The 16947-nt window shown below is 37.5% G+C and overlaps 1 protein-coding gene across 1 annotated transcript; it reads right to left on the reverse strand.

The window, feature by feature from the left end:
- Positions 1-6201: 6201 nt before the first annotated feature.
- On the reverse strand, positions 6202-14915 carry LOC122716166 (serine proteinase stubble). The gene is made up of 10 exons (XM_043939011.1): positions 14810-14915; positions 11966-12285; positions 10392-11808; positions 8987-9133; positions 8771-8914; positions 8143-8219; positions 7762-7862; positions 7326-7597; positions 7091-7245; positions 6202-6964 (listed from the first exon to the last, which is right to left on the reverse strand). Exons 1-10 carry the CDS (start codon positions 14913-14915, stop codon positions 6800-6802), a joined length of 2904 nt encoding a protein of 967 aa, XP_043794946.1. The 3' UTR covers positions 6202-6799.
- Positions 14916-16947: the final 2032 nt, after the last annotated feature.

Below are 16947 nucleotides of genomic sequence, written 5' to 3' on the forward strand. Positions count from 1 at the left end.
TTACACAAAACAACTTTCAGAAGGGTTATTGGATTTTGTTGATTAAATTGATTCGAAATTTCCATTCATTATCTTCGAAATAATCGTCGTTCGGCGTGAATCACGTAGTTAAATATTGTGGAATTAAATAAAGATATTGAATTAATTGAAGATAATATCCGTTTGGTATCGAATATGACGTATTGATAAATTCATCCGTGAAATTGGAACAAAAGAAAAATCGACATCGAAGATAGAAAAAATTAACACGATCAAGAGAATCTCAATCGATCGAATTTCACTTCATTTCGGAGTCAGATCATTTATCTATGTCAACTGCTTATGAAGAATCGTATCATATATACCATTTCAAAAACTGAACGTATGATTATAAATTAAACGCACACGGAGTTAAGAAATTCGAGGTGTGGAAAAATTATTTTTCTATTTTGTAACTACCAATATATCGCAATATATCGAAAGAAACTCTGACAACTTCGATATCGAGCAATTTTCCACAAAGAGAAATTTGATGTACAAACGTGTAAATTATCGAAATGTTTTTCTTTTTTTTTTTTTTTTTTTTTTGCCGAGAAAAAGATTGGAATAATCGTTATTCGGAGAAAGTCCCGCTTTTCCTATCATCCCCGATTGAAATTGATATTCGAAGCATCACGATATATCCAAGATTCGAGATCTCACGAGGTCAAAGTCGCAAAGTGTGTCAAACTTCGCCTTTTACGGTACCTTCGGATTCGCCTTGCGATTAAGAATTCCGGATAAGATCTCGTCTAACATCTTTGTCCTGTCGTCGCGGAGACCACGCAGTGGTGGATCTCTTTGGGATAATTATGCATTTCAGACGCGGCTACCGCGGTGTGTACAACATTTAGAGAGTGGATAAAATTCAATTCTTGATCGCGAACGTGACTCGGCCTAAGTAGGCCAGGACCTGTACCTTTCAGCGCACAATGTTTTCTTTGATATGGCATCCCATTTATACCCCAGAAATACAACGACCGAGAGTGGATATAATTGATTGGCGAATATCTCGGATCAAATTATTGTTGGAGACGAGCGAGCGTGCGGAAACGTTTGTAGAAATTTACGGACAAAGTTTAATGTATATTTTTACGTCAGCTTTTACGAGTATCGATGAGATGCTGAGACCGTACATCATACGTATGCGTGTTTATCTTCGATTATTTTCTACATACAGTTATTTTCTATATACCTTTAAATACGATCGTCGAAAAGAGATAATGGATCCCCCCCGTCGAAGGAAATTAAGGAAATTATTGTTTCGAAAGATGCGAATGGAGGGAAATTTTTCTATTTTTTTTCTTTTTTTTTGTTTTGTTTTTTTGTTTCTAAAAAGAAAAAAACGTAACAGTTACGAGAACAAATATTTGACCGTGATCGTGACTTTGGTCAAGTAGGTTAAAACTTGCTTTTCTTTAAATGGATTTTACACCTTCGTGAATTTACAAAGAATACCGTCGGCATTACGAGTACTCCGTAACGATTAACAAATTTTTCTTAATTAACGTCATTATAGCGATTAATTGGTTGTGGCGTAACGATCGTCGAATAGAATGCTTCCATTACTTTGTGAAAATTATGATAAATTGGTGAAAGAAATAGTAACGAAATCGTTACGTAAAAAGTAAGCAGATTATCTTTAAGCAGATTGATTTAAAGAGGAGAAAAATCTTTAAAACTCGCTAATGGACATTATCCATCTAAATGAAATACTTTGCGCGTATCGAGGATTCCAAGAAGAGAAAAAAACATAAATCAGTGAGCGCAAAGACATAAAACGATTTATTATTTTTTTTCTCATCCTTCATTCCTTATCGTAAAACATTTTTAAGTGGCGTACTATACACCGCCATAAATTTTCGGTCGTTGCAATACCTAATTCCGAGTAAAAATCCAATCGAAGAGCATTTTTTAGGTCGTGACCCCATAACCATGGGAAGAGACACCCGCGAGAAGGAACGAGGAGAAACAATCGATGGTCATGACCCAGGACACGCTTGACAAAACTAGGTCAGAATTTAGTTACGTCTTTTCACGTTCGGCGCATCATTTTTCTTTACCGTTGCTCATACGAATTCACCAGGCTTGCACACGTGCGTACGACAACCTCTCTCTCTCTCTCTCTCTCCTTCCTCATCCCTCCTTTTCTTTATTCCGAATTTTTCTATAAAAGAAAAAAAAAAAACCATGGTGATTTCACTTTTTCCCCCAAACACGACTGCTCTTCTTAGAAACTCGGCTTAAGAAAAAAATATCACGAGTCGTTCCTTTCATCTTACATTCCCTTCATCTCTGGGAAAAACGTAAAACTTAATCGATTGTGATAAAGGATCAAGAGTCCTTGACTCGATTAATTACTCGCGAGATAAAATCTCGGTGTGGCGTAGCTACGAATGGTGGAGTACTATGTTGCTGACAAACGTGACGTCATTCCAGAGTCTGGTAAGGTCAGACCATGACCCTGTCCGATTCGAACGAAATCTGTTGATCGATCAGTGGCGTGCCAGGGCGCCGACGCGCCTCGTCCCTCGTCGTCGTCGCGCTCCTTCTAAGCCCGGATAAGATCCTTCTTGCAGCGTACCACTTTTCTTTACACTCTGTTTGCATGCTGAATCGTAATATCACGCGATACGTAAATTGCTGCTTTCGTTTTGGCAAATAGAACTCGGTGGGAAAAAAAAAAAAAAAAAAAAAAAAAGAAAAAAGAGGGAAGGAACGGGGAAAAGCTGGGGATAATCGGTATCGTCCACCGTTTCCGTATTCAATTACCGTATCTTTCCCTACGTGTCGTGTACATCGTGGAGGGATAGTGGTGGTTAGCAGGCAGAAAATTTGCACGTTTTTGCACGGGACGGATTGGTGGGTGAAGGCCGTCAATGGCCTCTTACCTGTTTATCCGCGCAGTTTCGTGACTTCATAAGGAAAAGGCGGAGGTAGCTGGTAGCTTTCTCCAAAGCCACTTAACCCGGTCCAGTAACATCCATCCATGAACCGTCACGCCTGTGACATTTTCGATCGCTTCGGAATCGGAAGTGTAAGCGCGGTAATCCCTTTTCAAACGATTACGTTTTCGTTCCCGAGCTAGAAATCGATGAAGATAAACACGTGATTTTAGAATCGGCGGCCGAGGCGTGGCAGGATACATAAAACAGGAATTACGAATCATTATTGTTTTCTCGAGAAGACACCACAATGTATTCCATGCGGTTTGTAACAGTTACATTCTTCTGTTACTGTTCCAATTAGGGGTTACACGGTGCAAGGGGCCCGAACACGTTGAAATCACTCACTTTTCCATGAAATTAAAACAAATTACTTTTTTCTTCTTCCTTTTTTTTTTTTTTATTATTATTTTACAACGGTACGCACGTTGTATGTGGAATAACGATAAAAATAATAGAAAATAACGAGATAAAGGGAAAAAACATGTGTGCATTTTATCTTTTTGAAACGGCATAATCGAAAATTAAAATTCGCATTCGCATGTTAGATATATCAAACAGCATTTATGAATTATTAGCGTCTCCAGTTTTTTTTTTTTTTTTTTTTTCATTCTTGTCATGCTAAAGTCAAGAATGTGATGCAAACATTTTGAGAAGAATTCGCTTTGAAATCGCATTAAGCAAGCATCATTAGCTGCTCAACTGACGAAAAACTGCATGAAATTTTTTTCAATTATTATCGGGATTGATTATAATAGTAACACGAGAAAGCAAGAAAAAGGATGATGTTAAATGGCGGAACATGAAGTTAAAGTTAACATACCGATGAAATGGCGTGAAAGGAGAGAGAGTTACATTCTCGATGACATCGTAGCACAATTGGGCGCGACAATCTGTTTGCCCCATTCAACCAAGTTTAAAAACCGCGATACTTTCTAGGCCAGGCTATTTATCGGCGAGAAAACGATTGTCGATTATGTCTTATTCACTTCTTTTCCTTTTTTTTTTTTTTTTTTTTTTTTTAATCCATACAAAAACGTCCAATTATCCCAATTATCAATTATAAAAATAAAAGCCTGATTACGTAGATTATAAAATTCTACATTGATAATTTCGATTTATCCAATTTTAATCTTTAAATTAATCAAAATTCATTATCTTTTATTGATTAGTGATTATTGAGGAAAAAAAAATTATATATATACATCGTAATATTTATGTCGTAAAATTACTACAATATTTCTGATCGAGATGTTAATCTTTCTATTATAAAATCGAAGATCCTACATAATCGAAAAATATATAAATCGATTATTGAATCGATTTTTCCAATAATTAATAACAACATAACTTGGTGATAACTTGGTGAAAATTCAAAATTAAAATATTTTCCAGGGAATTTTCTTCCGGATTATTCCCTTTTGATTAAATCTACAATTTCAATCAGAAGTATGTGGATCATACCCATTTCACGTGGTTATTTTCTACTATTTTCTTACGATTTATGAGAGCAATATCACGCGATAATAATATATAATGATATATTGAAAAGAGTTTTTATTCCGTTGAAAGAAGTTATCAAATTTCATAGGGGAATATTTTTAATATTCGATATCGAGACTTGTTGTAGAAAGTTTTAGAAAATCGTTCCGCTTCTTCGAACATTTTTATTAAAAAAAAAAAAAAAATCAAGCCAGCATCTCCAATCATTACTCCAATCATTAAGAAGATAAAGAAGATGTTCGACACGTGGTAGCTTCATCATTGCTATTTCGCGTCACGTTTTCTCTTCCCTCAAACACGTTTCACATCACCTGTTTAACTCGACGTGACACTTCATCAAACAAGCTATCCTATTGTCCTCTCAAATTTTGCATATATTCAACATAGTTATATAAAATCCTAGCCAGTGGAGGGAGGGGAGTAGGCGTTGTGTGTAGGTGAGGTTTGAACTCTCACTTGAGACTGGTTGATAAATATCAACACCCACGTTGATTGCTCGAGAGAGGACAAACAAAGTGGATGGACGAGGAATTGCATTCGACAAACAGGTAATCACTGAGCTCTTTCCCGATGAAGAACATCGATTTTTTTCTCTTTTTTAATACTCGATTGGTAAATACAGACACCGAGGGGGAAAAAAAAAAATGTGAAAGGGATAGTAAAATTGTAGTGAAAAATAATAGAGTGTGATAAAATATAACACGCACTACACAAATTGATCGAGTATTTACAAGCTCGGGGTTTTGTATTTTCGCAGCCCCAACTAATAACGTACATTAATAAATTATTTTTCGCATAAACGGCTGACTATACGCGCGTGTGTGTGTGTATTACGTTTAATGAACACACGTATGTATATTGCATACATATACATATACATATACATATACATATACATATATATATATATATACGTGTATGTATGAATTTTTATATAAATTAAATTAAATAATGTGTCCATTTTTTTCTTTCTCATTGAATTCATGGATATTTTTATTACGTCGTTTGTTTAATTATAACGCGTATTACGAATTATAATAACGCATATACGCATTCAACTTGAAAACTTTAGAGATAATGAACACATTTTTATTCGAGATTTAATGGATCGAATCAAATGATCATTGAACGATACTTTGATAAATTACTTTGATAAGTTTTGAAATTTGCTACAAGTCGAGTTCAATATATCAATAAATATATCAAAATAAAATTAAGTTCATATAAAACGATTAATAATCTTTGTGTAATTCGATCAAGTTTCATATCATGAGCAATGATTACAGAATAACATATTGCTATTAATCTCTCGTATGCACTTTAATATTTTTCTAACAGATCTAATGATCTTTCTGACGCTTTGCGCTTTTATACAATACATTTATTCTAATTGTTACAGATTAAGCATATTGCTTAATAATGTAACATTACAGAATAACAACAATATCGTGGATTAAATCGCTATTTTTTGACACTTTAAGTATTGGAAGACGTAAAAATGATCAAAAATCTGTTAAATGTATTTCTTTCGTCTATCCCTTAAAATTCGTATTTATTTTATCTCATTAACGAATCTGTTAATGAATATCTTACAAGGAATATAATTAAAATGATATTTAATTGCGTCTAATTTTGCAAAAATTCTCAATCGTAATGAGAATATTGCAAAAATTTCTTTCTTATCATCAGTCGATCAGAATGAGATTCATCCTGGTGATTTTTATTATTAAATATAACGATATAATAACGAGAATCAAAAATAAAATAATCCAAAAGTATTGATATAATTTTATCGATAACACGTAATTATATAATATTTGTTGATATCGTAGAACGCTATTTTGTCGATCGAGATTGTTCGAGATTTAATTGTATAATGAGAGATGGCGTTACTTGTTCACTTTGCGTGCATAATCTCTTGCATTTGAAATTATGTAGCACATATACACAGTAGTAAACCATTGATACGATCGACTCCAAAATCCATTACTCCATTAGTAATGATATCGCGTAATACAAAACGTATGTCTTATCATTTGATTTCGTGTTTGATAAAATTTTATGGAAAATATATTACAGGCGAGTACGTATAACGCCTCGTATCTTTCTCGTCCCTCTTTTTCTCTTAATATCCATTACATGCAAAGTTTTCCTTAAGAAAAACTAAAATTTGCATGCAATTTGTATAAAATATATTATGTACATGCGTAAACTTTTCTCACTATATTCAACCTATATTTTTCTTTCGAAATTCTATTAGAATCGAATTCTAATTCGTGTCCCCTCGCGCAGTTTTCACCGAGCATCAATTTCAAAAGGGATAGAACTTCAACTCAGAATTGAAGAATTTGATTTATCCACTCTCGAAACTCGGAGATACGCGTATAAACTCCTGGTTGGTTGGGCACGGCACATCCAATTCCCCAGCTGATAACTCCGGCAAGGATCCATCGTTTATCGCGTGCTCTTCGAATTACCATTGGTCCTCCACTATCACCCTGTGAGAAGTATAAATTCTAGTTTCCATATATTCTTCAAAATTCATTAGATGAATGAAATTATATTACTTCCGTTTTCCCCCTTCTATAAATGTATCGAGGAAGAAGAGGAAAAATTTAATTTACCTCGCACGAATCAAATCCTCCATTTTTCCAACCGGCACAAATGAATATGTGTGGAATATGCTCGATGTATCCAGCGTTTCTGTACATAACTTCGCACATTGTATTATTGATCACTGGCACCGCCACTTCTTGCAGAGTAGATGGCAATGGGCCCTCTGAGAATTAAGATTCGATCAATATATCGTTTAAATTAAATCGTGGAATTGAATTTGTTAAAAGAATGATGTAATGATACCGTCATAAAGTCGACCCCAGCCAGTGACGTAAGCAGTACGACCAACGTAAGTTTCGTCATCATCGGGTAAACAAATAGGAAGAACGTTCGGTTGAAATGGTAATAGAGGTTCGTAGAATCTCAACAACGCAAGATCGTATTCGAAGGTGCGAGGATCGAATTGCGGATGGCTGGCCACGATTTGAACTCTTCTTTCTTGATACCCATAAGGCTCGTCTTCGTTTGCAAGATCGTGTTCGCCGATCCTTAGCAATAAATCGCTAGGTGGTACGCTGCCAAGTTAGGAAGAGGTATAAATTAAAATAAAAATTTAATTTTTTAACCTGTATAATAATAATCTTTGTAATGTGTGTATCGATTACTGTTTCAAGATTAAATGCACGATAAAGGAAATAAAATTTATTGGAAATAATCCGATGAAAAATATGATACCAACTTTTCGACGCAATGGGCTGCAGTTATGGCCCAATTTTCGTTGAGCAAAGCTGCACCGCATTTGTGCAGATACGTCGATGTTCTCCATTGTCGTAACGAGATCTGAAAAGAAAACATTGATCTTGTTTAACAAAGAATGACGTTTAACGTTATTCTGTGTATCAATTACGCGGATACTCCTCGAGAGGCGGAAAATCATGAATTACGTACAGAGAATACGATCGTTCTTATATATATATATATATATATGCAACTCGATTTAGTAAAAGCACGAGAACACCGTAGAATTAAATGAGAAATAATTCGAGATTTCTATTTTAAATTTTATAATTAATAAGCGAAAAAAATTAACAAAAGTTTATAAAAAGTTTGTCATACTTACTTGCCAAGGCCATTTTCCGAATGAGCTACGAATACCACCGACAATTCGCGATTCCGGAAACATTCTTCTTCCGCACACTGCAAGAACAAGCATCGTCGAATTTAATCCCTTCAACAAATTCATGAATCTCAATGACACAGCCATGTTGGGGAACGAGTCTTCTATATTCGTCCGACTGGATGAACCGGTATCATCCCTTTCCGTTTTTTTCTCTTCATGGCTCTAATTATGCATACGATTCTCGTTCGCGTTCAACAAGTGAAACAGATCATCGCACTTTGCGACAAGTTATTCACGTACCGATGAGATCATGAATGAAAACGACTCGTCGATGCTATTGCAACGCTATTCGCTTCGCTTTTATGTAATCAATGCTCGTCTATTTTTTTTTTTTTATTACTTTTTTTTTCAAAAAAACACGTATTTTTTCCCGGTTTATTCAGGTTTCTATATTATCGACCATGGATTCCCGCTTTATTGCAATACCGTGATAAGCAAGATTTTAAACGATTACCAATTCGAATGATTTATAATCGTGAAAGGATCGAAATTATCTCGATTGAAAAATATTCGTAAAAAGAATTACGTTAAAAAGAAATTAATTTAATATTGATTTATTGATTTATACCTTGCTTATAATCCGACATGTTGAGGGTTTCCATCGGTACCGGAAGTTCGGTATCTATCGTCACGCTTGCAATTGTAGATAAGGTTGTTAAGATAGTAGGTGTTTTTGTCACCTGCTCCGTATCAGCTTCTGTCGGTGATTTAACTAAATAATCGTGGATTAAAGGAGAGTATTAAAAAAGATGTAATTCCCAAAAATATTAAATCGTCATCGTACCAGAAGTCATGATGGATTGTATCGTGGATTCGAGAATAGGCTTATCGGTCGTTTCTTCTACCGTTTGCGGTTTTTTGGTGGTGGGCGATTGAATCATAATCCAACCATCTGGAGTAGTTATCGGAGTCCAATCGCTTTCGGTTTGATCTGCAAAATCATTGAAAATATTTTATCGATATCGATAAACGGAGAGAGAGAGAGAGAGAGAGAGAGATAAAGGAATTATACGAATTATACGAATTAATTATACGAATCGAAGGATTTTCTTTTTTCACCACGTAACGAATAAAATAATTGAAAGTACGCTCGTGAAAACTGGAACAAAGTGCAGTTATTGGAAAATAATTTGACTCGTTTAAATTACAACGGAGAGAGGGAAAAAGAGAGAGAAGACGAGAAATGGATGCTGTTCACGAAGTATTCGAGAGGAAAGATTACGGTGGACGGTTTAAACCGTTACAGCATACCGACGCAATAGAATTTCATCTCCTATCGATGCACGAAGAATACGACCTTTCATTCTTTTAATAAAGTGCCAGTTTCTAGACACGATTAACGCGACTCTCGTATATATAGAGAAATTTCATTTTACGCGTTTGTTTCACGTGCGTTTGAAATGCAGTTATTCGCGGCAACATGAAGCAACACGTCAAGATTTTAACATTAACCATGGTTAACATAAATCCAATAATATAGCAGAAGTATTATACACAGAAATTATTCGTTCAATGTTGAATTACAACATGTGTTTATTTTATTATATCTTTATACGATTTAACATAGGTAGATTTTATTTCACGATCGAATTATCTTTCCAAAAAAAATATTCGAATCGAATCTCTAATCGACGTATAACGTATTATCATTATTATAATTCAGAAATATCGTATAGATTGCAGATATTTGTTTTAAATCGCATATTCGATAACGCGATAGAATGAAATAATTAAAAATTATTGTTGAATAAAGCGCAGACGATTCCGGGGATAATCTATCAAATTCACTAAGCTTTCGTGATTCTCTCGATAATAGTTAATGCAAGAGGCGTACACCTCGACGTGAATTGCCATCGAGATGATTTCCTATTGACGACAAGACCGTCACGTTACACAATGGATATCCGTTTTCTTCGATTTCACCTAGCCAACGGGTAAACTTTTCGTTCGGCATGCGAATGAAAAATGCAAATATTCTCCGTGTATAAATTAATCACGCGTTATTACATTACACGCGTTGATTATTTACGAATTATAAAATTATAAAATTTCAATTATATCTAATTACATCGTGTATATTATCGAATTTATGACTCGAATTATACGTCCAACTTATCCCATACATTGGACACAATTCAGTTTGCTCCGTCATTTAAAAAAAATTATTAATAAATTATCGATAAACTCACCAATTTGTGGCGTGGTTGCCGAAAATATATCTGGAATCTTTGTAGTCGTGTCGTCCGAGCTCGACGTCCATGTGACGAGTCCGGGCGAATAGGTGGTGTGAAACGTTTCCTCCAAGGTTTGGTTAACGATAGGCGGCTTCGTCGAAGGCACGTATGACGACGTTGCGTCGGTGGTCGTGTCGGTAGAAAACGAAGACGTGAAACTTACGGTATCCGTTACGGTGGAACCAAGAAGCACAGTCGGGGATGTCGTGGTCGAGGAAGGCTCGGTTGTGGGCTTGGTGAACGGTTTCGTGGGTTTTGACTCTACCGTCGGCCTAGGTTTCGTAATGGCAGAAGTGGCGAGGACAGACGACAAAGGTCCCGTTTTCTCGGTGGTCGTCGTCGCGTGTACCGGCTTGGATACCGGATTCGAGGTAGACGCGGGGATCTTGGTTGGTTTCGGCCTCGCAATCGTCGTCAATGGCTTCGAAGTGGTCGGTTTGACCGTGGTGGGTTTGACTTTTTGCGTGGGCCTCGTTGTCGCGATGGTGGTGAATTTTTGAACGGTCACGGCTTCCGTGCCAGATGTTGTAGAAGGAGTTGCTTCCGTCGAAAGAGAAACGGCCTCGGTGATCGTGGCCAAGGTTGGCCGATGCTTGATGGACGTCAGAAGAGGTTTGGTCGTTGCGGGGGTTGAAGTAGAATTTACGAATGGTTTTGGAGAAGTGGAAGGTCTCTTCGTATGCGTGCTCGGTTTCTTCGTGCTAATCGTCGGTCTCTTCGTACTGGTGCCAGTCACTGGTTTCTTAGTGGTGGTAATAGGTTTTCTAGTTGTGGCGTGAGTAATCGGTCTCGCGGTTGTCGAATTTCGCGGTGGGAACCTCGTGAACGGAACTATTCTCTGAGTAGTGGTGGCTACGATTTTCGACGTTGTCGATTCGGTCGTTCGTTCGGTCGTAGACGGTGGAAAGGGTTTAGATGTGGTTGCATTCGTCGGCCTATGAACGGTAGTCGAGTGTATTGGTTTATAAGACGTGGACGAATTAATCGGCTTTTTAGTAACGGGTTTAATCGTTTGAGTGAACGTTTGCATCAGGGTGGACGGCGCCTTTGTCACGACCTCCAATGTCGTTGGATAACTTTGAGTTATCGACGAGGTCAATGCTGATTTGCTCGTGGTAGTCGTCGCTATTTCCATGATCGTGCTCGAAGGTTTTTGCGCCATTGGTACTGTACTGCTCGTGATTCTCGGCGGACTTTTTGTGCTCGATGAATCTCCCTTCGATGAGTTTTGCACGGTTTGAAAGGTCGACAACCGAACCGGTTTCGTAGTCGTTTCGATGCTCGTCATTACTGGCTTTTTAGTTACGAGTTTTGTCGTTTCTTTTACAATGGTTGATTGCGTGCCAACACTTTGTGTAGTGGTAATTGTCTCCTAAATAGAGTTGATAGAAAAAAAAAAAACCATGAAATTATTTTATCGAACGATTACATATTCGTTGCTGCAAAATACTTTGTTATAGCTCGATGATTCAATATCAACTTTGAAACAAGAAATCCCCAAAAATATATTTGAATCGAACTGGTCTCACCTCGGTCGAATACGTTCCAGGTGGTTTCTTCTCGTTGATCGGTTTCGGCCTTGAAAAGTACTCGGGTATATCGTTGCTCTCGATAGATCCATAGGTCGTGACGAACGGCCTAGCCGGTGGTCCATCGTCGATACTGTTATCCTGAGGGAATATTTCAGGTTCTTCGTCTATCTTGCAACAACTGCCGAAATAGAAACGATCGATGCAGGTTCCTAGATGGGTGCCATTCGCTTTCGCGCACGTGAACGCAAACATGCAAACGCCAGTCTCGCCGGTTCTTCTAGACACGCATGGCAAATGCCTGATATTCCTTCCTATACCTGTGGATATAATAAAGAAATTCTTCAAATGAATCGCTCGACATTGTGTGTTTTCATCGCTTCGAAGATCCTGAGATTCGTTTAAAATTTTAGATGAAAGGTTAGTTCCACTCGAGCTTTTTTCTTTTTTTTTTCCGTTTCGAGAAGGAGAGAAGAAGATCAAGAAGACGTTCTTCTCTCGATCTCTAATCAAGTTAATCATCCTTTCATTCGGTAACTGTGCGTTCGATACTCCGCGTTCTACATTCTTACATCACGCGATCCTTCGAACCAGCCATCATCATCCATTCGTAATTCCGCATAATCCGCCCTATTGTATGCGCCCATGCTCTCCGTGTTCCCGGATAATGAACGACACCGAGAATTTAATATGATCGATTAATATGATCGCGTCGAAAGAAGCTGTAAATCGCACGGCGGAAACACGTGTGCCGTTTCTGCTATTTAATTGCAACAATCCATTATGGAGCGATTATTGCTCCGGAACAGTGGGCGCAATTACTTTAATAGAATTCGTGTAGTTGAAGTTGAGGAGGCGAAATGAACTCGGCGAAGAAAAGAATTCCAGAAATATTGTGGATGGATATATAACCGAATATTTTTAATATGATTTATCGAACTTTGTACAAATGACTTAACAAGATGACTTAACAAGAAGAGATTCAAGAAGAGAAATATTTAATGCGTAAATTTTTATCAATCTCGATTGTAATCTGTCGTCTGTATCGATGACTGTTTGTTAATTTCCAATCCTATTATGGAACGGCGATTATATTATATATATATATGTCTATAGTATACTCATAACGTAGCGGGCGTTATCGAAGAACGAATTGATGTCAGGTAAAGCAAAGCATCTTGGTACCGTTACATTTCGATGTATGAGCTAGTTGCCCGACCCAAAAGTCGGTCACAGTCATAGCCTAATGTAACAGCCCGTTTTCCTCTAAGACACCTCACAGTCTCGGCTTCTCCGTCTCGTCCATTCTCCTGCTAACTATCTAGCAAAACCCTTGCTCACGAACATTCCAACATTCTTTCTTACTCGATTAAATCGTGATTGAATCGATTAAATTGTGATCGAATCGGTGATTGAATCGAGCCACTGGAACAGATACACTCGTCCCTTATTGCCGATTATTGAAAAACAATCGATCTAGTTCTTTTTTTAAAAGAGAAGGATCGATAGAAATTGGTTTAAAATTTCCGAGCTGGCCAAACGAGACGAGATTGTTAACCGATCGACAATGCGGTTCTCTCATGATATTTACTTTCTTCTTGGCATTCGAGGTTGATGGCCGTAGCGAGTGAAAATCGACCGTAAAATTATATACAAAGTCTTGAGCCAATCCTTTCGGGTCAGTCGGCCAGTTCCCTTGTCCAAGTCGTTCTACGCGTTTCGTGTCCTTCCGTATAGAAAATGTATGCTACCGGAAGTGTCGTTTGAGTCACATGAATCGAAAGAAAGAAAGTAACCGATTTCGTTACGTACTTGTTGGAATTTCGAGTGGTGGACATATCGAGCATACTCGTATCGGCATACGTGTACTATCTACGTGGTGTACGTATCGCCGTTCGAAAGGATTTCACTCACTGGTAATTAAATATTCCGTCGTGTATGTCGAAGATGAATCGAACGAGAAACACCCGCATTTGAAACACTTTATTAAGCGAAACGCATACTTTCCACCTTGCGAAAATTGGGAGGAAAAAGGGACGAGTGAAAATAATTTTACCCGGCAAAAGTAAAGCAACCTGTTGCCTGTCGCCATTTCTACGTCTGGAATCGGATTTTCGGATAAACGATTTCACCTCGAGACCTCGGGCTCGGGACTGGCTTGAATGAAGCGGTTCGAATACCGATGAGAACGAAGATGACGAGATCGGAAAAATCAGTGTAAGTCGTGTGCACGCCGATGACCGGGACTGACCCACTTGTATAGAAAACTGACCAGTCCGCCCACGTTCCGTACGAGCTCGAATCCAAGGTAGGTTCAATGTCGTCCTGCGACTCGGACAGGTAGACGGACGTGTACGTGTATACGCACAGCCCGTGTCCAATTCTCCTGTGCTCGTGTCTTTCGTATACGCCAGTTGGAAATATACGTGCACGCACACGGGTTTAACCCTGCCCATCCCAAGTATTTGCGTACCGATCCGTTATTCAGCTGACACTCGAGGGAAATCCAAGGATCCCGGAAAAAGAAGAAGCAGCAAAATGTGCACGCGGAAGGAGGGGGGCAGGGGAGGGGGATTTTGCGTTCGAATCATGCTCGCGTGATCTCAATTAAGGATTTTATAGAACGAATAATAATACGTACACGCGTTAAGAATAATAATAATTTTTGTCGGATTCGATGTTTTTTTTTTTTCTTCTTTTTTCCTTTTAAAAGGAACGTACAGTTTTACGCGTGTGTTTTAAATGTGTGTTCCTCGACGCGAGTTTCACTTCGTTATACCATATACCATCGCGAAATATATTTTCAATTTTGACGGTGACAATAATCGAGAGACGACGACTTACTTCCTGGAATAAATTGTGGGACGTAGATCGGGGAAGCGATCACGGTATTCAACAGGACGTTCCCTAGGAAGACGACGATCCAGCTTTTTCTTTCTCGATCCCACATCTGGAAGAAAAAAAAAAAAAAGAAGAAGAAGAAGAAGAAGAAGAAGAAGAAGAACAGGCGAAACAAAAATGAATTTCAGATTTGCTCGTATTTAACGTTAGCACGCTCGTGCCATGCAAGAATGCCATTCATTTCATGATATATACATGAGAAAATTCTCATGAAATGAAATTAAAAATCCCGTTCCCAACTGATCGTTCCAACTTTTTAATATTTCCCCGCTGTGGAACAAATGCATTATTTCTTTCTTCTTTTATGATACGGACTCTTAATCTCAACTAAATTCATAATATACCGTGAATAAAAAAAAAAAAAATCGTAATAATTATCAAAAATTATATTGCACGTATAAATAAGATATAAATCAATGTTCAACTTCGAGTAACGTAAGCACGCGAGTTAGGATAAATTATTACACGTTGCGAAAAATTATTAGAAAGATAATGGAAATGTTAAGAGTCAATAAATAATAATGGCGAGAATGGAAAAGTGAACGACCTTTTGGCAATGAGAGTAGACGTTCGATTTCAGCAATCATATAGGAATACAATCATACGAAAGGAACAATAAGGCGGAGAAACAAATCTAATTAATTTTCACCGCGATGATTTCAACTACTTTCCAAGTATAATACCCTTTCCTTTTGTGTCCCGTCTCGACGGTGTGCCGTTGATGTCGATGTATTTGCGAGGCTGACACGATTTCAAATCGAAAACGATTATTCGTCGTGCAAGGATGAAATTACAGTTATGTTGAAGAAACAAGAATTCGGGTATAACGTTAAATCTTATCCACGGTTGAATCACCGGATTGCGTTAGAGTCGGATCGGTTCAAAAGAACAACCTCTGCGCGTCCTCTTTTCTTTCGCCTCTTGCTCGATCCTCATAATTTCCGGTTAAGATATATCAAACAAACGAGAAGATAGATAAAATGTATCGAATTGAGAAAATGGTGTGAAAAATAATGAAAAACGTTTGCTTAGAAACGACTTTTTTTAACTTCGTTTTAACATTCAAATAGGTACGCGATTCTCGTTTTCTTTTCAACTTGAAGAAATGCAGTGATCTCATCCAATGTGCACTCGCTCCTCCTCTTTGAAGAGGAAGTGATAAAAACCGTTACAGTTACCCAGAGGCAGGAATTCGGGTGGATGAAGCAACAAACGTCGAGTTGTGTTGGCTTGTCGATGGTCAGGTTACTGGTTTCCTGCTTCTGATTAGTTAGGCGACAGTTATCTTCCTCGTCTCGATTTGGAACAGATTATTTTTTTTTTTTTTCCCCCTTTATTTTTCTCTTTCGAGAACTAGCGCGCACTTTCTTTTTTCTTTTTCTTTTTCTTTTTTTTTTTTTTTCTTTAGAAAATCGTACAAGTTGAACACGATCGAACGTTTCTTTTTAACGAAATTACTTCCTTCGAACGAAGTTGCGAGTAACCATTGAGATTATCTCTTATTACCGTTGAGTTATCCTCTCCAAGTATTAATCCTTAAGTTACGCGATTTGCGATCAGAAATTCTCGCTTCGTCCCTCGTTCGTAACTCGTTGCGTATAATCAAATAATTTAATTCATCTTTGAGGATATCTGCTCCGTGATTAATTTGCAAAACATCCATTTGATTTCAGTCTCGTATCGGAAATTATTATTATTATTATTTTTTCGTAACTAGAAGACTCGAAGCCGAAAGCGGGATACATTGCTCACACGTGTACAAACGTGTACGTGTATAAAAAGCTTTTGTTGTAGCCTAGTGCGTATGTTGTAACGGTACAAGCCACTTTCATTTGTACGCACGTATCTAATACGAGGCGCACATGTGGGTTGGCGCCGAAGTACGGTTCAGTAGAATAAAAAAGTCATTTGGGAACGAAAAGATAGTATTAAGCAGAATTCGTTAAAAGTTAGTACGATGGTAAATACTTTGATTGGTAATTGGTGATGGATAGAGATAATTTCCGCAAGGATATGTGGAAATTAAATATTTCAATATTTTTAAAGAGAGAAACGTTGTGATCAATTAGAAAATTTATCAA

The sequence above is a fragment of the Apis laboriosa genome, unplaced genomic scaffold (assembly GCF_014066325.1).
Source record: "Apis laboriosa isolate Shangri-la unplaced genomic scaffold, ASM1406632v1 scaffold42_cov153, whole genome shotgun sequence".
In the NCBI taxonomy this organism is placed as follows: domain Eukaryota; kingdom Metazoa; phylum Arthropoda; class Insecta; order Hymenoptera; family Apidae; genus Apis; species Apis laboriosa.

Coding starts and splice junctions, on each gene's coding strand:
- LOC122716166 (XM_043939011.1), bottom strand. CDS start 14,915: ATGTGGGATCGAGAAAGAAAAAGCTGGATCGTCGTCTTCCTAGGGAAC. Junction 8,915..8,986: donor ACAATCCATCATGACTTCTG/GTACGATGACGA, acceptor ACGATTATTTAG/TTAAATCACCGACAGAAGCT. Junction 7,863..8,142: donor TCGGAAAATGGCCTTGGCAA/GTAAGTATGACA, acceptor TTTTCTTTTCAG/ATCTCGTTACGACAATGGAG.